The sequence below is a fragment of the Typha angustifolia genome, chromosome 6, assembly GCF_048772165.1.
Source record: "Typha angustifolia cultivar Huaian chromosome 6, ASM4877216v1, whole genome shotgun sequence".
NCBI lineage: Eukaryota > Viridiplantae > Streptophyta > Magnoliopsida > Poales > Typhaceae > Typha > Typha angustifolia.
In genome coordinates, this window is record NC_133244.1 from 319,091 (window position 1) to 341,210 (window position 22,120).

General features: G+C 36.2%; 4 protein-coding genes across 11 annotated transcripts; all 4 read left to right on the forward strand.

Annotated features, from left to right (window-relative positions):
- Positions 1–123: 123 nt before the first annotated feature.
- LOC140761791 (uncharacterized) lies at positions 124–6,502 on the forward strand. 2 transcript variants are annotated; one of them, XM_073099288.1, is made up of 9 exons: positions 124–642; positions 730–831; positions 941–1,022; positions 1,171–1,190; positions 1,324–1,384; positions 3,091–3,185; positions 4,409–4,519; positions 4,634–4,711; positions 6,122–6,502. In XM_073099288.1, exons 1-8 carry the CDS (start codon positions 223–225, stop codon positions 4,694–4,696), a joined length of 954 nt encoding a protein of 317 aa, XP_072955389.1. In that variant the 5' UTR covers positions 124–222; the 3' UTR covers positions 4,697–4,711; positions 6,122–6,502. The 2 variants fall into 2 exon arrangements, with proteins under 2 accessions (XP_072955389.1, XP_072955390.1); XM_073099289.1 differs by lacking the exon at positions 6,122–6,502 and adding an exon at positions 6,022–6,049.
- A 2,520-nt stretch (positions 6,503–9,022) lies between these two features.
- Positions 9,023–16,445, forward strand: LOC140760994 (protein MOS2-like). 6 transcript variants are annotated; one of them, XM_073098141.1, is made up of 8 exons: positions 9,023–10,357; positions 11,035–11,133; positions 11,243–11,324; positions 11,474–11,493; positions 11,617–11,677; positions 15,345–15,455; positions 15,570–15,647; positions 16,194–16,445. In XM_073098141.1, the coding sequence occupies exon 1, from the start codon at positions 9,077–9,079 to the stop codon at positions 10,304–10,306; it is 1,230 nt and encodes a 409-aa protein (XP_072954242.1). In that variant the 5' UTR covers positions 9,023–9,076; the 3' UTR covers positions 10,307–10,357; positions 11,035–11,133; positions 11,243–11,324; positions 11,474–11,493; positions 11,617–11,677; positions 15,345–15,455; positions 15,570–15,647; positions 16,194–16,445. The 6 variants fall into 6 exon arrangements, with proteins under 6 accessions (XP_072954242.1, XP_072954240.1, XP_072954243.1 ...); XM_073098139.1 differs by lacking the exon at positions 16,194–16,445 and adding an exon at positions 15,861–16,160 and having other exon boundaries at positions 15,570–15,769; XM_073098142.1 differs by lacking the exon at positions 16,194–16,445 and adding an exon at positions 13,368–13,463 and having other exon boundaries at positions 15,570–15,849.
- Positions 10,379–15,626, forward strand: LOC140761184 (uncharacterized). Its single transcript, XM_073098404.1, has 8 exons — positions 10,379–10,382; positions 10,583–10,638; positions 11,035–11,133; positions 11,243–11,324; positions 11,474–11,493; positions 11,617–11,712; positions 15,345–15,455; positions 15,570–15,626. The coding sequence occupies exons 1-8, from the start codon at positions 10,379–10,381 to the stop codon at positions 15,624–15,626; spliced, it is 525 nt and encodes a 174-aa protein (XP_072954505.1).
- A 2,955-nt stretch (positions 16,446–19,400) lies between the features above and the next one.
- Positions 19,401–21,913, forward strand: LOC140760993 (beta-fructofuranosidase, insoluble isoenzyme 3-like). Of its 2 annotated transcripts, XM_073098137.1 has the most exons (7): positions 19,401–19,668; positions 19,814–19,822; positions 19,917–20,773; positions 20,871–21,029; positions 21,137–21,378; positions 21,464–21,557; positions 21,646–21,913. In XM_073098137.1, exons 1-7 carry the CDS (start codon positions 19,491–19,493, stop codon positions 21,829–21,831), a joined length of 1,725 nt encoding a protein of 574 aa, XP_072954238.1. In that variant the 5' UTR covers positions 19,401–19,490; the 3' UTR covers positions 21,832–21,913. The 2 variants fall into 2 exon arrangements, with proteins under 2 accessions (XP_072954238.1, XP_072954237.1); XM_073098136.1 differs by lacking the exons at positions 19,401–19,668; positions 19,814–19,822 and having other exon boundaries at positions 19,922–20,773; positions 21,646–21,912.
- The last annotated feature ends 207 nt before the right edge of the window (positions 21,914–22,120 follow it).

Genomic DNA, 22,120 nt, shown 5'->3' on the forward strand with positions numbered 1-22,120 from the left:
TAAAAATTCCCATCTTTAATCTATTGAACTTGAAGTGATAGTGAGCAGAGACCCTCCGGGATTCAGGTTGGACCAACTCCGCTCCAATTATTAACTTCGAGTCTTCGAGCAGGTGTGTGTCAATCGACTCGATACCTACAAAACTTTTCTCTCTCGACCCGAGACCCGCTCCTATCGCTTAAACCCTCCCTCCTTCTTCTTCCCACTCGCCGTCGAACGACAATGGTAGCCGAGCTCGATTTCCCGGCGACAACTACCCAAATGAGCGCCAGGAAGCGGAAGATTAAACCCAGGAAGGGCAAAAAGCCGTTCAAGAAGGCAAAGATGCCCTTGTCCATGGATTCTGCGACGAAGGCCAAGAAGCCCACCCAGAGAATGCTCAAGATCTTCCAGAAGAGGGCCAAGAACTACCACTCCGACGACGACGAAGAGGCTGAGGAGCTAGGGGATGAAGAGGATGACGATGCCTCGAGCGGTGATGAGGAGACGCAAATCGATTCCGATAGAGAAGGATCCGAAGGCGACGACGAGGGCGAGGGGGGAGGAGGCCACCGAGGGATTACCAGATTTACAGAAGGTTGTAGAACCTTCAGGGTCGCTTTCTTGAAGATTATGAAGAAGAATTTGCCCAATGATCCATTGGTATGTTCTTTTTGATGCCATTTGAATGTTTTGAAGCGTTAAAGATGAAATTTCTTTGTGATGCAACTTTTGTTTTGAGTTTTTTAGGGCCCTATTTTGTCGGCAAATAAGAAGCTGGTCGCGGAGAAGCTTGCGGAGGAGGAGGCGGAGCACAAGGTGAAAGGGGAGGCTAAGAAGGAGAAGCTTTTGGTGTGTATACTTTACTTCACTGCTCGCAATTAACGTGCTGTGACTTCTGGTTGCTTGTTTAATTATACAAGTTCCTTATTGAGCTTTTCTTTTGGTTGATTTAAAATAGGCAGCAGAAAAGGGGCACACAAAGCCGGCTAATTTCTTGGATGCAAAGGAAAAGTTTCTTATTAGTGTCGCAACAAAAGGAGGTAAGTGTTGGCATACAGAGTATGGAAACTCTCTGTTTTTTATTTCACCTTGTCAGTGATGATGCTCAATGAGAAACCTTATCCTAGGATTGAAGCTTTACTGACTGAACCATCTTTCTATCTTGCATGTTTGCTGCTGACGTTTCAGTTGTCAGGCTATTTAATGCGGTAAGAGGACATTATATTTCTGCTAATTCCTATATTTGTTTGCTGAGTTATCCATTAGAATCTTCTTGTTGTTGCAAGTCAATTGCAGATGAAATTCCTATCATAATTGATTAATTCGGGGTTTTCTACACAGGTCAGTAAAGGACAAAATCCACAGAGAGGTTTAAATCCTTCAAAATTGAAAGATGCAAAAGGTATTGATTGTATCCACTACTCTTTGTACTTGATGGTTCGTTGTATACACAACTGTATAATCCATGACTCTTGAAAAATTTAGATCTTATTCTGTTTCTCTGATTAAATAGATTGTTTCTGAAAGATTTAAGCTTCAATAGGAGGGTAGAAATGCCAATTCTTATCAATATTTGCTGTTTGCTTTGTTGAGAAGTTGGTTTTGTATGCTCTCTTTCGCACAATGTACTCATGATATATCATTTGTCTGTATTCTTAAAAGATTATTCTGGTATAATAGTATATACAATCTTAAGTAATTGTCCTCAAAGTTTACTTTATATACTCTTGTAGCATAAAGATATGACATAGAAAACAATTATGTAAGACATAATTTGTAAAACATATATTAAGTCTCAACTATTTGGGATTGGCTATATGATCCTTTTTCTCTATTCATCTCTGTTTCATTCAAAGGTTTGCGGTTAGATCAAACGTTTTCATGTCCTTTCTCACAAGTTCCTCTCGTGTTAGTCTTGGTTCTCTCACTTTAAGGGCCCTACTAATTCAATGAAATCACTCTGTTGTGCCAAATATATTGTCTCCATTGGACATGAACAAACCTTTTCTTTTTTCTTCCTTTTTTTTTCTTTTTTTGATAAAAGGCTGATCCCTATATTATAATAAGAAAAATTGATGTTAGTATGTTACAAGAAGAGGATAATAGATCATAATAAATGTTACAATTTGTTTGATAAGAAACCTCCCGAGGATGCCATATATCAACTATTGATCTCCAAAAGCTAGTAATTTTTCTCATAGATTTCTTAAGAATTCTAAAAATTACTTTCTATCCAAATATTTTACTAGAGGAAGCAAATTAACATCATCCATCTAGGTGACTAGGTTACAGGTCTTTCCTGATGAAAGTAGTAAGCCAAAGACAGCACCGAACAATTTGAGGAATAATTAGAGATATTCAGACCATGCAAGATAATAGAGATATGTTCCAGGATTTCTTCTTTTACAAGCACAAAGTGGATGGATTGAATTAGAGACTAAATACCCTTCCAAAGCAAGAAATCATTAATGTGAAAGTGACCCCAAAAATCATGCCCAGAGGAAGATTTTAACTTTGATAGGAACTTTGCTTTTCTAGACCTTATGAAGAAAGCAAACTCAATGCCACCATGGTTTAGTAGGTTATACATAGATTTTGTGGAGAAAGATTAGAGGCATTAAATGTGCAAATAACCAAATTGTTACCTGAAGGAAGTTTGAAGCCTTAGAAACGAGAGAGAATGCTAGATATTCCTTTCTCTGCAACATATTACAATGATTACATTAATTCTCTTGGAATGTGATCAACAGTGAAAATCTATTGGAGAAGGCATTTACCTAGTGATAAATGGAATTGACAACTTGCCTAAGTTTATGTTGCCCTGGTAGGAACAAATAGTAATTGAGGATAATTCAGAAGTATAGGAATGTGAAACAAAATATTTCGGTATATTAAGCTTGACTCAGTTTTGACTTTTGATAGGCTTGAGAGTATCTAGATGAGTTTCTTTCTATTACCTATTCAATTAAATGAAAGTTGGATAAGCTTTTTTCAATTTGCGATTGTGAATCATTGTCAATGTTGTCTCTATAGAATCGCATGTCTTATATCTCATTATATTATGACCTCATCATATTTCTATAAGCAGTACATCTTTTTTCATCTCAGTGTTGGCCAAACAAAGAAAAGAAACTTTTCTATCGGAGCTAAAAAAGTCGACAACTCAAGGTCATTCTAGCCACTTGTCATCCAGTTCCTCCAAGGTGCTTTTTCCACTTTCTTAAGTGCTATCTATTGAAATTCCATAAGGCTACTAAATTTAGGATTTACTATTTTTTGTATTTGGCTTGAACACTGAAAAGAATATACTTGCAGTCTTTTTGTACATCTTGCTGATGCATTTTTCATGTTTTGTTTTTTTTTTTGCTTGACAGATCTCCTTTTCACATGGGTCATTTTTCATTTTTTACTTTACTATTATGGTCTTCCATTTGAATACTAAATATATCATGACACTAAGATGGCACCGATTTTTTTTATCAAGTTGCATGATATACTCTTTCATCATGTACCTTTTAGCTCACAATAGTATGAAATGCCTTTGGCATACTCAACGGTGTCATACAATTCTTTTTTTGTTTGTCAGACATATTTTATTCCTGGACTGGTCTATATAAGTTGTTTTGGTGAGGTTATTGCTTCTGAGGTAAAATGCTGCATTCAGATATTCTGAGATGCGTAAGTGACAATTGAAGTTGCATGATATACTTTATCATGTATCTGTTAGCTATCACTAATGTAAAACAAAAAAATGCCTTTGGCATGCTTGATGATGTGTCATACATTCTTTTTGTCTTTTGGGGAGACATTCTGTTTCTGAACTCATTTATAAGTAGTTTTGGAGAGATCCTTGCCTGTCAGGGCAAAGTTGATTTGAGATATTCTCAGATGCCTGATCTCTCACTTATGACTTAGTGGTCTGGTGTTCGAATCTTGGGACAGGACAACGTTGTTTTTGTTTGAAATGCATTTTGAGCTTGACGTGGTAATCGAGTTAGCTGAACTTGAGCTGGCTCTGATAGTTGCAAGTCCAACCTGAGCTTGATCTTAGCTCAGTTGCTTCAGCTTGGCTGCGATACTTTTGACTTATTAGGAAGTTTAGTTAATTTGTTATTTTGACTAAATGGGAAGTTCTAAACAAAAATTTGAGGCGGTTGAGCATGAGAAAGCAGCCTTTTTGTAGAAGATGATATCTTACATCTTGGGAAATATTAGCTTATAAGATAAGGAGGTAAAGAACATATTCTTGACTCTTGTATGTGCACAGCTTCATAGTATTCTTTTTAATGTAGTGTAGTGTAGTGTAAGTTAGGCATGTTAACTAATTTACTGTTACATAGTCACGTCCGGTGAAACGTCTTCTATTTCTTTGGATCAATTGATCATCTTGGATTTGTAATACTAATAGCTTGTTTTTTTTTTCCAGCTTCCTAGTTTGGACAAAGAAGATACTGATGAGCCTGGGTGGGCTCCATTACGTGATAGTTATATGCTTACAAATTCAAATTCAAAGTTGAAGGATTGGGATAAATTGCCAGTAAGTATTTCCAGTCAATGGTTTGTCTTTCTTTCTGCAACTTCTGTTAGTTGGTTAGTATACATTCTATTATTTTCCTTGAAAGATTAGTAATTTCTCATATTGCTCATTCAGGATCCTGTTGCAACAGTTGATGAGGATGAAGTCCCCATGGGGAGCTCCTCTGATGAGGATTAGAACCTCTGTATTAAGGTAAATTCTCTCTTTCCATTCCAAGAAAGAAATAGGCTCCTGTATGTGATTTGCTGGAGATTGGTAAATTTTGTCGCTTAAGCTGGGAACAATTGAGAGTATGATGATGGATGACTGAAGTTGTATATTGGCTGGAGTAAGATAATGACTTAAGTTTTTAAAGAAGCTAGCACCTGAGCTCCAAACCGCCAATCAAGAATTGATATTTGATGCATGGTATATTCGCTGGAGTAAGATAATGGCGTAACTATCTAATGAAGCTAGCACACACCCAAGCTTCAAACTGTCAATCAAGAATTGATACCTGATACATGGTAGAACTAATTAGATACTTAACGTGAAAATCCTCTTTAATCAATGCAAATTCATGCGACATCCATCTATAAGCTTCTGTTTACATCATGCTGTTCATTGTATAGAACATAGGTGTACTGAAAGATCCTGGTGGCATAATGTACATCTACTATTAAAGCAGAACCTTTTAGCTTCAATGCAAACTGATTTCAATCTCTGATAATCCCTTCCCTGATGCATACATTCTTCTTATTTCATTTCTTACTCTCTAATTGTGATGAATGATGATAGAGCACTGGGGAGGACTAAATTTACATTTATCAACTTGTACCACAACTAGAGATATCAGAGTTTCTATTATCTAGTCATATCACAAACTTTTATAGCACGAGTTTATTCCTTTGGATAGTCGTTTTATCCTTCACTTGATGTGCATTAGACATCTCCAGAAACTATTAGAAAGTAGGAACAGATTAACTGTCAATTATGAGCATGGAAATGAATAATTTGATTGGACCACTAAGGAAAGGAAGGATCCTCTCATAATACTTAAATATTGATTTACATTTCATTTTGATGATGTTTATCCTTGAAACACGAAAGCAGTGAAAAGTGAAAACACATGACTTTTTGCTTAGTCTTGACTTGCAATGAATTTCTGTGAGGATAGCAGAACATTAGAATTTCACAGTGAGCTAAATTTGTATAGAACATATTGGATATCACAAAGAGCTGAGCTTCCTAGCACAAATTTATCTCACTGAATTTAGAGCATTTGGATATTTGATTATTACTTTTGGAATTGCTATTATGCTGTCCTCAACGTCAACAAAAGTAAGATCTTGCCCAGTTAGTAGTTATGTCTAATGCTGATTTATATATCATAATGCACTAAGTTTAGGCTATAATTAATTTAACCTTAAGGCACTAAGTGTAGCTTATAATTGATTTAACTTGTGCCTGTCTCTATTGATTCTGCATAGTAATCTAACAGTTCTATCTCGCACATGCTACAGACTTTTTATGGTTGAACCCGAGGTAATCAGAATTATACTGAGATCGAATACATTTCGAATATGGAACAAAGATTTTAATTCCTCGTCTTCCAATCTACAGGCTATCTATGGATGAAATTGAGTCCATCAGGTTTTCAGATAGAAAGCTTGGGCGAAGTTTTGGTGCTAGGGATATCCATCCCATCTGAACAGGGCATGAGCAAGTTGGTTGATTCTGCTGCGTGTGGTTATACAAGTTAAGGATTCATTCAGTAGCCCAGGATTTTCTCCACCAAGAATAGGATCTTGACTTGTGCAGTTGGACTGCAACTATTCTCTGATATTTATATTGTCTTTGCTCATATTTTTATTTTGTACCTCAACACAGAAAGGAAAGGAAACTATAAGCATGTTGTTTCACACAGCAATCATGATGCCACCTTTTCTTCTCGTTTATATATTGTTGATGAGTGCTGCATAATAAAGTTCCAATTTGCTGTGAGGAATATCCAGAGGAGGAAATTGGAAACTTCACCACTCTGATGAGCATCAAATCAAGGTGGAGGAAGCCAAGGAGTCAGTCAGACTTGGCTCTGGTAAGAAGATATATCCTAACGGAAGTGTCCTAGCCCTAGGTTGATGCTTTTCCGGGGGGAATTACTGAGATATAGTTTGAGAACTTATTAGTGAGGTACCAATATTTGAACTATCTTAGGTATGTTCATTAACTATTTGAGCACTTACCTCATTGGCGGAATTAAGTAGTTAAACAGGACAATCTCCAAGGAACATATCAACAGTATAAGTAACATATCCAGCTGAAGTTTTAATAAGAGTTTTTGACCAAACTAGACAACACCTAAAACTTAAATACCAAATAAAATTTATCTTACTGTTGCCATAACTACTTAAATGCTTAATTTTTAAATAGTTTTTCAAGTAAACTAAGGGACTTGAAAAATTACTGAAGCGTTTTAATAAAAACAGTGACAAGATTAGTATTTTACTTAGAAAAATATTAATCTCATAAGCATTTTAAGTAAAACGTTTAAGAGTAACTCCAACCGGGTTTCAAATTTCAAATTTGGGAATTTAGAGCTCAGTTGAGCTCCAATAGGACTCTAAACCTAGCTCTAAATTTGGAGTTAGGAATAGTGGGGTTCTATGAAAATGGAGGGGCTCTATTTGTCATATCAAAATTTTGAAAATGCCAAAATTGCCTACTAATTGTTATATTCAATAATTTTAATTCTATTTGTATCCTTTTTAATAAATTTAGTTAGTTAAACTGAATATATAATTAGTTTTACTAATCGGTTTTTAACAAAAATAATACCATTGGAAAGGTCTCATCGAGAACTTTAAAATGAGTCTAATATTAAATTATTTTTAAGTTAATTTAAATTTTAAATTTTTTATTATTTATAAAAATGAGTCTAATAAATTATGTATCCTAAGATATAATTACTCAAAATTATCCCCAATGTAAATATTAAAAATTAAAATACATTAGATATGAAATACATCAAACATGAAATACATTAAAAATGAAATACATCAAATAAAAATTACATTAAAATTTATATTCCTTCATTCCCGTGCTTCTACCAGCCTCTCTATCTTGGATCTTCCTATGTCGAGCAAGGAATTATTGAAATCGTTCATCATCATTCACCGCTTCAAGCTCTTTAATGATTGGAAGTTGACTAGAATCAACAATATCGGGTTCTCGTCCTGTTCATCCTCTATAGTCATATTGTGTATTATCACATAAGCAATCATGATGTCGTGTAATACTCACTTATCCTAAAATCGTGCTGGTCCTTTAATAATGGCAAATTGTGCCTGAAGAACTCCAAATATTCGCTCCACATCTTTTCGATATCCTTCTTGTTTGGCAGAATATTAAACATGTATTGCTTTTATTATCTTTGGTTAATTTCTGTTTATTTTATGTAATGTAATTTTGATATATTTTAGTTAATGACATGTAATGCTTATTTTGATGTTTATTTCGTGTAATGTAATTTCGATGCGTTTAATTAAAAAAATTAGTAATTTAAAATTACTTCTAAAACTATTGAATATTAGTTTTATTTTAAAGATCTCGATGAGAATTTGCTAACCATATATTTTTTATTAAAAAAGAATAACGCTAAGATGATCTATTAAGTAATTTAAAATAGTTAATATAATAATGTATATTATATTATTATTTTAATATATATGGAGCCCGGTGGGTTGGAGTGCACCGGGCTCTTGCTCCATTGGTGGCTTCATATTTAGAGCCTTTGGAGCCAACGTTGGAGATGCTCTAAGAGTTTAGTATTTTACTTAGGGCTACAGTAAAAATAAACTTAATTTACTATTTTAATTTAAATATTAATTATTTTATTAATAAATCAAAATATGGATCCATTTCCGCCAACAAATTTTTAACAGGGTTGTTTAAGCCTGGCATCCATTTATTTTAGAGACTGACCAATTCCAGTAAAGGTAGGAACATCTTAAAAGAGGTTTACTGAAACAAATGAACTTGTGGCCGCTAAATATATTTTATTTTTTTTGTACTTTGAATTAGATTTATTAATCTCTGCACTTTTAATTAAATTATAAATATTAGATTTTTTTAATCTAAAATTAACGGTGTCTCTGTGGCCTTATAGATTAAAAATTATTATCGGTTTGGATAAAAATCACTTTACTCCAAACTTTTGTTTTATAATAGTAATAAGTAACTCTAATCTTTTATATTATAATACACATTTATTTGACATAAACATGGTCATTTAAATCATAATGTCGTCTCGGTCAAAAGATAATTTATAGGATCCAATCTGGCGGCCCCGAATGAGATCCGAAACCGACTAAAATTCCCTGTTTCGTAGTTGGGACCCGAATAAAATAATCCTAGTTACGCTCGGATCCGGTTTGTGGTAAACGGGTCCATCGCCGGCCCTAATTCGTATTCGTCTATAAAACTCTAGTACAAATCCAACCGATACTTCTTCTCTTCTCTTCTCTTCTCTTCTCTTCTTCAGTTGGTTTTGAAGCCAAAACCCGAAGGAAGCGAAGCATGGGAGAGAAAGAGACGAAGCTCTCCTTCTCCCTCTCCTCCAAACCCTCCTCTCGCCCCAATCCTCCCAAACCCCCACTCCGCGACTCCGAATCTGGCAGCGGAAGCTCCCCGGCGCCCCAATTCGTCACCGTCTTCGATCCCTCCCAAACCCTAGACTCCGCGGGCGCATCGAGACTCGTCATCCCCCCCATCCCCAACGCTGACTACCTCCACCCTTCCAAGAGGTCGAAGCACTTCCTCCCCCTTCCCACCGCCGACGATGACCCGTCCTCCTCCTCCGTCGACACGAAATTCATCCTCGACACCACCTCGTCCGCCGGTGCCGACTCCAACGTCCAATACGGGCTGACGGTTCGATCCACATCCAACGGCTCCGGATCCGAACCCCATCGGGATGACGAGGAGGAGCGGCGCGAGCCCGGCGACTTCATGCTTCGGAGGTTCAGGGAGGACATGAATAATCTCCCAGACGATCGGGGATTCGACGAGTTCAAGGACGTCCCCGTCGAAGGATTCGCCGCGGCGATTCTTGCCGGGTATGGGTGGTCGGAGGGGAAAGGGATCGGGCGCCACAACAATAAGGGCGACACCAAGGTCGTGGAGTACGACCGCCGTGCCGGCACCCATGGCTTGGGATACAACCCCTCCATGTCGGATCCCCAGAAGCAGAGGGGAGAGTGGAAAGTGATGGAGAAAGGTGGGGTCTTTAAGGTTGTTAAGGAGGCTCCGGCTGTCGACGCGGCCAACAAAGTGGGGCAGAGGGGGAAGGAGGATAAGAAGAGGAATAGGGATGAAGAAAGGAAGAAAGATGATAAATTGGGTCAGAAGCCAAGCAGTAGTCGTTCTGAGGAGGTGTCTGTCCGGTGGCTCACTAGCCATATTAGGGTTAGGATTATTAGCAAGGATTTGATGAAGGGGAAGCTGTATCTGAAGAAGGGGGAAGTAGTGGATGTTGTTGGGCCCACGACTTGTGATATCTCCATGGATGGGAGCAGGGAGCTGGTGCAGGGAGTGGAGCAAGAGATGCTAGAGACGGCGCTGCCCAAGAGGGGAGGATCAGTGCTCGTGCTGTATGGGAAGTACAAAGGTGTGTATGGGAACCTTGTGGAGAGAAATTTGGAGGATGAAACTGGAGTGGTTAGGGATGCAGACAGCCATGCCATGATCAATGTGCGCCTGGAACAGATAGCCGAGTATGTTGGAGATCCAGAACTTCTTGGCTACTGATCCTTTTAATAGTGGACAGTAAACACTGAGTCAGATTTCTGTTCAAGAAAGGTAATATGTGCTCCCTCATTGATGGGTACTTTTGTAAGAACATTTGGATCATTTGGGTCTTCTGAAATGGCTGATTAGCTAATGGAAATTTAGAACAATTTGGAAATATTAATATGGTTGTTCTCATTTGTTTGGTTGTCGTAATTGAATATGTTTTTTTACTACATGTTCTACAACTATCATGCTTGTAATGCTGATAATAATGAAAAATGTTTTGTTTTGCAGCATTTATAGATGTTGTAGTGCCTGTGGTAATGGATGAGGACACTTGCTGCAAGATGGTAGTCCTTAATGGTCAAATAATAGTAGAACATATGCTCGGAATGTTACGTAAATTCTTGTAGAGATTTTAAACACTTTAGCTAGTCAGCGATCCTTGTAGAGATTGCTGCCAAGTGTCCGCGATCTTACATATATAAATCTGATATGAGAAGACCATATTACTTCTACAATGTTTCATTACATTTCATGACTGTGAGGATGGTGATTTGAATATCTCCATCAGGAGTATTGTCCGTCACTTGTCCTTTTAGGCACTGTCAAATTTATACTGTTACCCTGACCAGAATTATTCCTATTGTTTGAATGTTGAGCTCTAATAAGGCTCAGTTCAATGTGAGGAGGAACATATCAAAGATGATATTTCTTTGTGATGTCACTTTGTTTTGAGTTTTTAGGGTCCATTTTGTCTCCAAATAAGAAGATGGTCGCGAAGAAAGCTTGCGGAGGAGGCGGAGCACAAGGTGCAAGGGGAGGCTAAGAAGGAGAAGCTCTTGGTAGGTATACTTTACTTTACTGCTCGCAATTAATGTGCTATGACTTCTGGTTGCTTGTTTAATTATACAAGTTCCTTATTGATCTTTTCTTTTGGTTGATTTAAAATAGGCAGCAGAAAAGGGGCACACAACACCAGCTAATTTCTTGGTTGCAAAGGAAAAGTTTCTTATTAGATTTGCAACAAAAGGAGGTAAGTGTCAATTGGCATACAAAATATGGGAACTCTCTGCTTTTATTTCACCTTGTCAGTCATGGTGCTCAGTGAGAAACCTTGTTCTAGATTGAAGCTTTACTAACTGACCATCTTTATATCTTGCATGTTTGCTGCTGAGATTTCAGTTGTCAGGCTATTTAATGTGGTAAGAGGACATTATATTTCTGCTAACTCCTATATTTGTTTGCTGAGTTATCCATTTGTTGTTGCAAGTCAATTGCAGATGAAATTCCTGTCATAATTGATTAATTCGGGGTTTTCTGCACAGGTCAGTAAGGGACAAAATCCACAGAGAGGTTTAAATCCTTCAAAATTGAAAGATGCAAAAGGTATTGATTGTATCTCTTACTCTTTGTATTTGACGGTTTGTTGTATATTCAACTATATAATCCATGAAATGATTTAGATCTCATTTTGTTTCTCTGTTTAAATAGATTGTTTCTGAATGCTTTGAGCTTCAATAGGAGGGGGTAGGAACATCAATTCTTATCAATATTTGCTTTTATCTTTGTTTAGAAATTGGTTGTCTTTCACACAATGTACTCATGATATATCATTTGTCTGTATTAAAAGATTATTCTGGTATAATAGTATATACAATCTTACGTAATTGTCCTCAAAGTTTACTTTATATACTCTTGTAGCATAAAGATATGACAAAAAAAAAAAAAACAATTATGTAAGACATAATTTGTAAAACATATATTAAGTCTCAACTATTTGGGATTGGCTATATGATCCTTTTCCTCTATTCATCTCTGTTTCATTCAAAGGTTTGCGGTTAGATCAAACGTTTTCATGTCCTTTCTCACAAGTTCCTCTCGTGTTAGTCTTGGTTCTCTCACTTTAAGGACCCTACTAATTCAATGAAATCACTCTGTTGTGCCAAATATATTGTCTCCATTGGACATGAACAAACCTTTTCTTTTTTCTTCCTTTTTTTTCTGTTTTTGATAAAAGGCTGATCCCTAATTATAATAAGAAAAATTGATGTTAGTATCTTACAAGAAGAGGATGATACATCATAATAAATGTTACAATTTGTTGGATAAGAAACCTCCCAAGTATGCCATATATCAACTATTGATCTCCAAAAACTAGTAAATTTTCTCGCAGATTTCTCAAGAATTCTAATATTACTTTCCATCTAAATATTCCACTAGAGGAAGCAAATTAACATCATCCATCTAGGTGACTAGGTTACATGTTGTTCCTAATGAAACTATTAAGCCAAGAAGATAGACAGCCCTGAACAATTTGAGGAATAATTAGAGCTATTTAGACCATGCAAGATAATAGAGAAATGTTCCAGGGTTTCTTCTTTTACAGCTTACAAGCACAAAGTGGATGGATTGAATTAGACTAAATACCCTTCCAAAGCAAGAAATCACTAGTGTGAAAGCGATCCCAAAAATTAAGCCCAGAGGAAGATTCTAACTTTGATAGGAACTTTGCTTTTCTAGACCTTATTGAAGAAAGCCACCATGGTTTAGTGAGTTATACATAGATTTTGTGGAGAAAGATTAGAGGCATTAAATGTGCAAGTAACGAAATTGTTACCCGAATGAAGTTTTAAGTCTTAGAAATGAGAGGGAAAGCCAGACATTCCTTTCTCTCTCTCTCTCTTTTTCTTTGCAACATATTACATTAATTCTCTTGGAACGTGATCAACAGTGAAAAATCTACTGGAGAAGGTACCAGTGATAAGTGGTATTGACAACTTGCCTAAGTTTATGTTGCCCTGTTAGGATCAAATAGTAATAGAGGATTATTCAGAAGTATAGGAATGTGAAACAAAATATTTCGGTATATTAAGCTTGAGTCAGTTTTGATAGGCTTAAGATGAGTCTCTTTTTATTACCTATTCAATTAAATGGAAGATGGATAAGCTCTTTTCAATTTGCGATTGTGAATCATTGTCTATGTTGTCTCACATACTTGTAGAATGGCATGTCTTATATCTCATTATATAGTGACCTCATCATGTTTCTATAAGCGGTACATCTTTTTTCATCTCAGTGTTGGCCAAACAAAGAAAAAAGAACTTTTCTATCGGAACTAAAATAGTTGATAACTCAAGGTCATTCTAGCCACTTGTCATCCAGTTCCTCTGAGGTGCTTTTTCCACCTTCTTAAGTGCTATCTATTGAAATTTCACAAGACTACTAACTTTAGGACTTACTGTTTTTTGTATTTGGCTTGAACACTGAAAAGAATATACTTGCACGTTTTTTTGTACATCTTGCTGATATGCATTGTTCATGTTTTTTTAGCTTGACAGATCTCCTTTTCACGCGTGTCATTTTTCATTTTTTGCTTTACTATTATGGTCTTCCATTTGAATACTAAATATATCATGACACTAAGATGGCACTGATTTCTTTTATCAAGTTCTGATACTTCAAGTTGCATGATATAGTTCTTTATCATGTATCTTTTAGCTCACACTATATGATATGCCTTTGGCATAGTGGCATACTCAATGGTGTCATACAATTCTTTTTTCATTTTTCAGATAGACAAATTTTATTCCTTGACTAGTTTATATAAGTGGTTTTGGGTTTTGGTGAGATTATTACTTCTGAGGTAAAATGCTGCATTCAGATATTCTGAGATGCTTGATTGTGACACTTGAAGTTGCATGATATACTTTATCATGTATCTTTTAGCTATCACTAGTGTAAAATCAAAAATGCCTCTGCCATGCTTGATGATGTGTCTTAAATTGTTTTGTCTTTTGGAGAGACATTTTCTGTTTCTGGACTCATTTATAAGCAGTTTTGGAGAGATATTGCTTGTCTAGGCAAATGTTGATTTGAGATATTCTTAGATGCCTGATCTCTCACTTATGACTTAGTGGTCGGTTGTTTGAATCATGGGACAGGACAACATTGTTTTTGTTAGAAATGCATTTTGAGCTTGACTTGGTACTCGAGTGAGCTGAACTTGAGCTGGCTCCAATAGTTGCGAGTTCAACCTGACTTGAGCTTAGCTCAGTTGCTTCAACTTGGCTGCAACACTTTTGACTTATTAGGAAGTTTAGTCAATTTGTTATTTTGACTAAATGGGAAGTTCTGAACAAAGATTTGAGGCGGTTGAGCATGAGAAAGTAGTTTTGGTGTAGAAGATGATATCTTACATCTTGGGAAATATTAGCTTATAAGATAAGAAGGTAAATAATATATTCTTGACTCTTGTATGTGCATAGCTTAGGGGTGAAAACGGGTTGGATTAACTTTGATCCGGATTGGATTCGGATAAAAAATTTCTATTCTATTTAGATACGGATAGGATTTTGAAAAAATCTAGGATACGGTCGAATACGGATATCAGATATTTGTTTACTTGCATATTTTTTTGAATGATTTACAATTTTTTAGTTTGCTTATTTAAATAGTGAATATTAATATTATTACTAATGATGCGTTATATATTATTTGTAAAGATTAATTTCTCTAATTTTATATGTATTTAACATATAATAAATTATTTTTTGTGAAACTGTTAATATTTTTGTGTTAATTATGTCTAAATAAAAGGTAATAATTTATTTAGAATTCGATCATATCTGTTTAAGATCCGATCCTCTACCATAAATTATTTATATCCGTTTAGTTAGGATATGATTTTAAATTTTGCTATTCGTCCAATATTCATATCTGAATTCGTATCCGGACTAAAAATATGGACCGGATAGTGCTCGACGGATATGATTTTAAATTTTGCTATCCGTTTAATATTCGTATCTGAATCCGTATCTGGACTAAAAATATGGATTCGGATGTGAGTTGGACACTATCTAATCCATATCCGATCTGTTTTCACCCCTAGCACAACTTTATAGTATTCTGTATTTTTTCTTTTTAATGTAGTGGTGTAAGTTAGGCATGTTTACTAATTTACTGTTACATAGTCATGTCCGGTGAAATTCCTTCTATTTGTTTGGATCAATTGATCATCTTGGATTTGTAATATTAGTATCTTGATTTTGTCCAGCTTCCTAGTTTGGACAAAGAAGATACTTATGAGCCTGGGTGGGCTCCATTACGTGAGAGTTATATGCTTACAAATTCAAACTCAAAGGTGGAGGTCTGGGATAAATTGCCGGTAAGTATTTCCAGTCAATGGTTTCTCTTTCTTACTGCTACTTTTGGGAGTTGGTTAGTATACATTATGTTATTTTCCTTGAAAGCTTAGTAATTTCTCATATTGCTCTTTCAGGATCCTACTGCAACAGTTGATGAGGATGAAGTCCCCATAGGGAGCTCCTCTGATTAGGATTAGAACCTCTGCATTAAGGTAAATGCTCTCTTTCCATTCCAAGAGAGAAATAGGCTCCTGTATATGTTTTGCTTGAGATTGGTAATTTTTGTCGCTTAAGCTGGGAACAGTTGAGAGTATGATGATTGACGACTGAAGTTGTATATTGGTTGGAGTAAGATAATGGCTTAAGTATTTAAAGAAGCTAGCACCCGAGCTTCAAATCGCCAATCAAGAATTAATACTTGATAGATATATTGGCTGGAGTAAGATAAAGGCTTAAGTTTTTAAAGAAGCTAGCACCCAAGCTTCAAACTGCTAATCAAGAATTATTACTTGATACATGGTAGAATAAATTAGATACTTAATGTGAAAATCCTCTTTAATCAATTCAAATTCATGCGGCATCCATCTATAAGCTTCTGTTTACATAATGCTATTCGTTTTATAGAACATAGGTGTACTGAAAGATCCTGGTGGCATATGTACATCTACTATTAAAGCAAAACACCTCTTAGCTTCAATGCAAACTGATTTCAATATCTGATACTCCCTTGCTTGATACATACATTCTTCTTTTTTCAGTTCTTACTCTCTAATTGTGATGAATGATGATAAAGCACTGGGGAGGACTAATAATGAAAAATGTTTTGCTTTTCACATTTATAGATGTAGTTAATGCCTGTGGTGATGGATGAGGACACTTGCTGCATGATGGTTGTCCTTATGTATATTCTTATAGAGATTTTAAACACTCTGGCATGTGAGAGATCCTTGTGGAGATTGCTGCCAAGTATCCGCGATCTTACCTATATAGATCTGATATGAGATGACCATATTACTTGTACAATGTTTCATTACATTTCATAACTGCGAGGATGGTGATTTAAATATCTCCATCAGGAGTATTGTCCGTCTCTCGTCCTCTTAGGCACTGTCAAATTCATACTGTTACCCTGACCCGAATAATTTCTATTTGTTTGAACGCTGAGCTCTACAGGCTCAGTTCAATTTGAGGAGGAACATGTCAAGAATCCGAGTTGACGATGAGTCAGTTGTCAGCTTACTGCTGTTCATTGAGATGACTTGATGGCCCATGTTAGTTCAAACAGTCTTGATGTCGTCGTCCAGTTTTCTTATGTATGGTAGTAAGGACTAAGGTACAGAAGTCGTAGGAGCTAGGATTAAGTTCTAATAAGCTTCAAATATTATTTATGTTTCATAGATCGACCAAAAAAAAAAAAAGAAAAAAAAACTATTTGGCAGACAAGAAAATGCCAGAGGATGCAAATAAGAGAATAGATGAAAGGAACAGAGGACCAAAGTGCAGAAATAACCCGGACTCACACCTATAGGGTCTCAACCTTGCAAAGCTTCACGTTAAGAAAAAGTGGAGGAAACTAATTTTTCCAGTCCTTCCTAGTAATTTTATTGATCAATAAACAATAATAATAGATCTTTAACCCATTTATAATACACTTGTAATAAGGGATTGATGTAGCCTGGGATATGCTGAACAATACAGGTGTCTAAAGCAGAGGAATCTGAGTGTCCTTTTTGAATTAGCACGGTTAAGAGGAGAGAGAGAGGAGAAGAGAAGACGAGAGAGCCCAACTGGTTTGTAGTGTAAAAGGGGAAAAACCACCTTGTAGGAAGATACTTCATAATCCAGTTACTAGACCCATTTGGCTGTGGGCGAGAAGAAAGAGTGAATAAGAAGTGTGCATTGAATCCTCCGCAATGAAAATTTGAATATTTCCTGATATATCTCTAAAGCTTTGAGGAGTTTTAAATCAAATAAGAAACTCTCAAACATGTTCCAACTCCAGTTCGAAAGAAATATCTGGAAAATGCTCGAGTTTAGTTCCATTACGGGTAGATGAGAATTCTTTTAATGGATTCAAAATCCTAGTTTGAGTGTAAGAGACCTTATCCATATGTCATAAACAAATGTTAGCTTATTGATTTATAACACCTTAAATCAAAGCCTAAAGAAGATCCAAAAGTCACAGGAGTACATTAAATTTATCCAAATGAGACAAGTTATTTAACAATATTTCTTTTCTTTGCTCTCTGTTTATTGCATGCTCTGCTCTCAGATATTCCTACCACCAGTTGATCTGTTACTTCTGGCATTTAGTTGGAAAGGACAAACAAGGCAGCAATGAATAATCTAGGAGTCATTTCTCTGTTCTCTGGTAGGACCATCTGTTTCTGCAATTGTCTGGGTGACAAGTTTGCAGCAACCGAAGGATATGCAGAGGATGAGGTAAGCTCTATATCTGCAAGTGACATCTCCCATTTCTACTATTCCATGAGCTCTTTTAAGAAGTAATATGTCTGTTGTTGCAACCTTGGAGAGTGCGACGAGTCTGCCAGAGTTGTAAAAAATAATCAAAATATGGAGACAGAAAAAGAAGAGCATAATATAATTATACGGATGGATACATGAAGAAGAAGAAGAAGAAGAAGAACTAATGGGAAGGGGTTCCAACAATCCTAACGTCGTCAAAGAGAGAAATCTCGTATTAAGATTCTGTTTTCTTTTCCAATATATTCTACAACATTGAGGTTATAACCCAATCTACGGTATTTTTATTGTCAAGTAATTAGTAACTTTATAATCAGGGAATTAGAACAACATGAAGCACCAATAATAACCTAAACAAAACTACCGAACTCAAAAACCAAAAAAAAAAAAAAAGAAAAAAAGGAAAAGAAAATAAATGCAATAAGAAGTTGTAACATCTTGGGACATAACTTTCAAATATTTGTGGTTAAATAAAAATATGATTTCTTTCTTTCTATCTTCCTAATTGCAAAGTAATACTTATTTGGGTTTCTCTCTTTTTTTTTTTTTTTCCACGTATACGATTAAAAAATTATTTATCTCCCTCAAAATGTATATTATTTACGTCCATAATTGTTCCTTTTTAAGTGGAGTTCAAAACAAGAATAAAGATAGTTTCGCTTTTTCATTCAAGTTTTAAGTGTATATATAAAATAATAAGAATTTTAAAAGGCATATACATAAATATCCATTTTAGAAGGTCATACTATATTTACGTTTTTTTAGTCTTCATATTTATCAATTTTTAATAGATAGGGGTGTCATGGAGTACTACTCCCTTTTGCCCGGTTAGAAGGCAGCCAACTGCTATATATATATATATAACTTGAAGACTAATCAGGTAGGAGGAGACGTAGAAAAGTTCTGCAGCAATGAATGAAAACTCTTGTCAAGTCTGACATCATCTCTGCAGTAGATGTCTAGGCTTGTCAAGTCGAGAGAGCAGTTGCTTATGGAGCTAACAACACTTCCTCCATATTTCGAAAGAGAAATCATTTATTAGTAATACCCATGAGATCTCTTTCTCTCTCTCTTGCCATATTTATTTATGTAAATGACCCCAAACTCCGGGGGGTTTGAAAGGGTCCAGTTTTGGAGCAGGAAACAAACTTTGCATCAAGAAGATAATAAGAAAAGAACAACTCAACGCAGAGGGAGGCAGTCAGTCCTAAACAAATAAATCTCCTCCGTCGGCCTCGGCTCTTCGCTCAGGCTCGGCTAGTTGTAAGTTGAATCACCCCCTCACATTTAGAATATAAATCCGGAAAGAAAGAAGGCGTTCTGTAACTCCACCACCGGATTAGGGGTTGGTTTGTTAGTAGATAGATATTTATCCATATCGAATTTAAAATCTATGATCCAATGGTCATGAATTGACCATCTAAGATGATAGAGATTTATTTTTATAATCAGTATCTAACTTGAAAAAAATAGACATAAAAGAAGAGCTCGAAGATCTATATATATATACACTCATATGCTACAGTTATCTAAAACTTTCTCCTCCTTCTCTCTTTCGACGACTTGTTTCTATGGAGACTTCTCACAAAATATTTGCAATATTGGTTGTGATTTTTGTACTGCAGTTGAGAGGAATAGTAGAGGCATCTCATATGGTATACTCAGAACTCCAATCTATTTCACCTGACATTGTCGATGATAAGTTGAGGACAGGGTATCACTTTCAACCTCCAATGCATTGGATTAACGGTATATATTCCTTTACTACTTATTTCAAACTTCTCATATTATATTAAGCATGTCATCTCCTTCTCATATTGGATTCTAACTCTGACGTCTCTTCTCATGGGTTGTGTTGCTGACCGAACGACCGAACGAACGAACGAACGGGCAGATCCAAATGGTAATGAAGCTCGATCGATCGACTTATTTAATAATTTTATACTTGGTTGATGAGTTAAAAATAAGAGTAATCTAATAAATGGATCACCGTACAGGACCCATGTATTACAAAGGCCTCTACCACCTCTTCTACCAGTACAATCCTAAGGGTGCAGTCTGGGGCAACATTGTTTGGGCTCACTCCATCTCAACAGACATGATCAACTGGATCGCCCTTGAGCCGGCGATCTACCCGACGAAGCCATTCGACATCGAGGGATGTTGGTCGGGCTCCGCCACCATCCTCTCCGACGGCACCCCAACCATCATGTACACCGGCATCGACTCCGACAACAACCAGGTCCAAAACATCGCCTTCCCTGCCAACTTATCGGATCCCTACCTCCGCGAGTGGATCAAACCCGACTACAACCCGATCATCGCCCCGACGTTCAGAGTCAACGCCAGCGCATTCCGCGACCCGACGACGGCGTGGCTAGGTCCGGATGACCACTGGAGGGTGGCCGTTGGAAGCAAGTGGAATAAGAGGGGGAAGGTTATTCTCTATCGGAGTAAGGATCTCAAGAACTGGATACAGGTGAAGCATCCGTTGCACTCGGCGCCGGAGACTGGCATGTGGGAGTGCCCGGATTTTTTTCCGGTGGCCGAGGAAGGGAAGCTTGGGCTGGATACGTCCATGTATGGCCATGGCATGAGGCACGTGCTTAAGGTGAGCTTGGACTTGACGAGGTTTGAGTACTATACGATTGGTACGTATGACCGTAAGATGGATAAATACGTGCCGGATGCCACGTCAGTAGACAATAGTATGGGATTGAGGTTCGACTACGGTAATTTCTACGCCTCCAAGACCTTCTATGATTCAGATAAGAAGCGCAGGATCTTGTGGGGTTGGAGTAATGAATCTGATAGCGTGAATGCAGATAAGACCAAGGGTTGGTCTGGTATTCAGGTTAGTACTTGTTTTATATAAGCTAATTAATAATTAGGATAAGCCCAATGTTTTGGTTCATTGCATTTTTTTTTTTTATTGTTTTGGTTAATTTTAGGCTGTTCCAAGAACTATTTGGCTTCATCCAAGTGGTAAACAATTACTCCAGTGGCCTATTGAGGAGCTTGGATCTCTCAGGGGGAAACAAGTTAATTTAAATGATAAGGTTGTTAAGAGTGGAGACTACTTCGAAGTAAAAGGAATACAGACCGCTCAGGTTAGTCTTTATAATATATATATATTTCTATTTTGTAGTAGTATTTCATATATTATATTTATTTTTCTATCTTTCTCTTGTTTTCTATTTTTTTCGTGTATGGACAGGCTGATGTGGAGGTGGAGTTTGATGTGGCAAGCTTAGAGAAAGCTGAGCCATTTGATTCTTCTTATATAGGTGACGCACAATCTCTATGCAAAATAAAAGGTGCAGATGTTAAAGGTGGGGTTGGACCTTTTGGGCTTTGGGTTTTGGCTTCCTCTAAGTTGCAAGAGAGAACTGCAGTCTTTTTTAGAGTATTTAAAGATGTTCATAAGCATATGGTTCTCATGTGCCAAGATCCTACTAGGTTTGTATCTCAATCTATCAAAGTATTAATATTACTCTGTTCTATATTTGCTAAATAATTTTGTTTCTTGTTTATTTGGAAATAGGTCCTCTTTTGGTCTAAAGCTTTTCAAACCAACATTTGCTGGCTTTGTCGATCTGGACATAACGAAGACTAAGAAAATATATCTGAGAAGCTTAGTATGAGCCTTAATTTCTCACTAATATACTTCTCACTTTTTTTATTGGACTTCTTAAAAGTAAACTGTTTTTTTGGTCTTTTATGCAGATTGATAACTCTGTGGTAGAGAGCTTTGGTGAGAAAGGGAAGACTTGCATTACTTCAAGAGTTTATCCAACTTTGTCAATAGGATCAAATGCTCACCTTTATGTATTCAACAATGGAGAAGAGGATATTAAAGTCTCAAACTTGGAAGCATGGGAGATGAGGAAAGCTGACATGAATGGGGCATAGTATCATTTATGTGTTAATTTAGATTTTTTTTTTTATTGTTTGTAGTTCTCAATTCCTAAACTCATTAGAATAAATTAATTAGTTAGTTCATTCAGAAAAGTTTCAATATAGTATTGCTTTTACATATTGAACTTACTATTAAGCATAATAAATTATCTCTTAAATATAATGCAAATTATCACTAAAAATAAGAAAATAAAATAATATGCATATTTTTCCTTCATGTTTAGAATATTTTTAACCTATATATTTAGCATTTTTATTTAATATTCATGTTTAGAATTTTTTT

What these genes read in the sequence shown, in the direction of transcription:
- LOC140761791 (XM_073099288.1), top strand. Translation starts at nt 223, where the DNA reads ATGGTAGCCGAGCTCGATTTCCCGGCGACAACTACCCAAATGAGCGCC. An exon ending in ATTTGCCCAATGATCCATTG is followed by an intron (nt 643 to 729) that starts GTATGTTCTTTT and finishes TGAGTTTTTTAG; the next exon opens with GGCCCTATTTTGTCGGCAAA. An exon ending in CTAAGAAGGAGAAGCTTTTG is followed by an intron (nt 832 to 940) that starts GTGTGTATACTT and finishes GATTTAAAATAG; the next exon opens with GCAGCAGAAAAGGGGCACAC.
- LOC140760994 (XM_073098141.1), top strand. Translation starts at nt 9,077, where the DNA reads ATGGGAGAGAAAGAGACGAAGCTCTCCTTCTCCCTCTCCTCCAAACCC.
- LOC140761184 (XM_073098404.1), top strand. An exon ending in CTAAGAAGGAGAAGCTCTTG is followed by an intron (nt 11,134 to 11,242) that starts GTAGGTATACTT and finishes GATTTAAAATAG; the next exon opens with GCAGCAGAAAAGGGGCACAC. An exon ending in TTGTCAGGCTATTTAATGTG is followed by an intron (nt 11,494 to 11,616) that starts GTAAGAGGACAT and finishes TTTTCTGCACAG; the next exon opens with GTCAGTAAGGGACAAAATCC.
- LOC140760993 (XM_073098137.1), top strand. Translation starts at nt 19,491, where the DNA reads ATGGAGACTTCTCACAAAATATTTGCAATATTGGTTGTGATTTTTGTA. An exon ending in AGGGTTGGTCTGGTATTCAG is followed by an intron (nt 20,774 to 20,870) that starts GTTAGTACTTGT and finishes GGTTAATTTTAG; the next exon opens with GCTGTTCCAAGAACTATTTG. An exon ending in ATGTGCCAAGATCCTACTAG is followed by an intron (nt 21,379 to 21,463) that starts GTTTGTATCTCA and finishes ATTTGGAAATAG; the next exon opens with GTCCTCTTTTGGTCTAAAGC.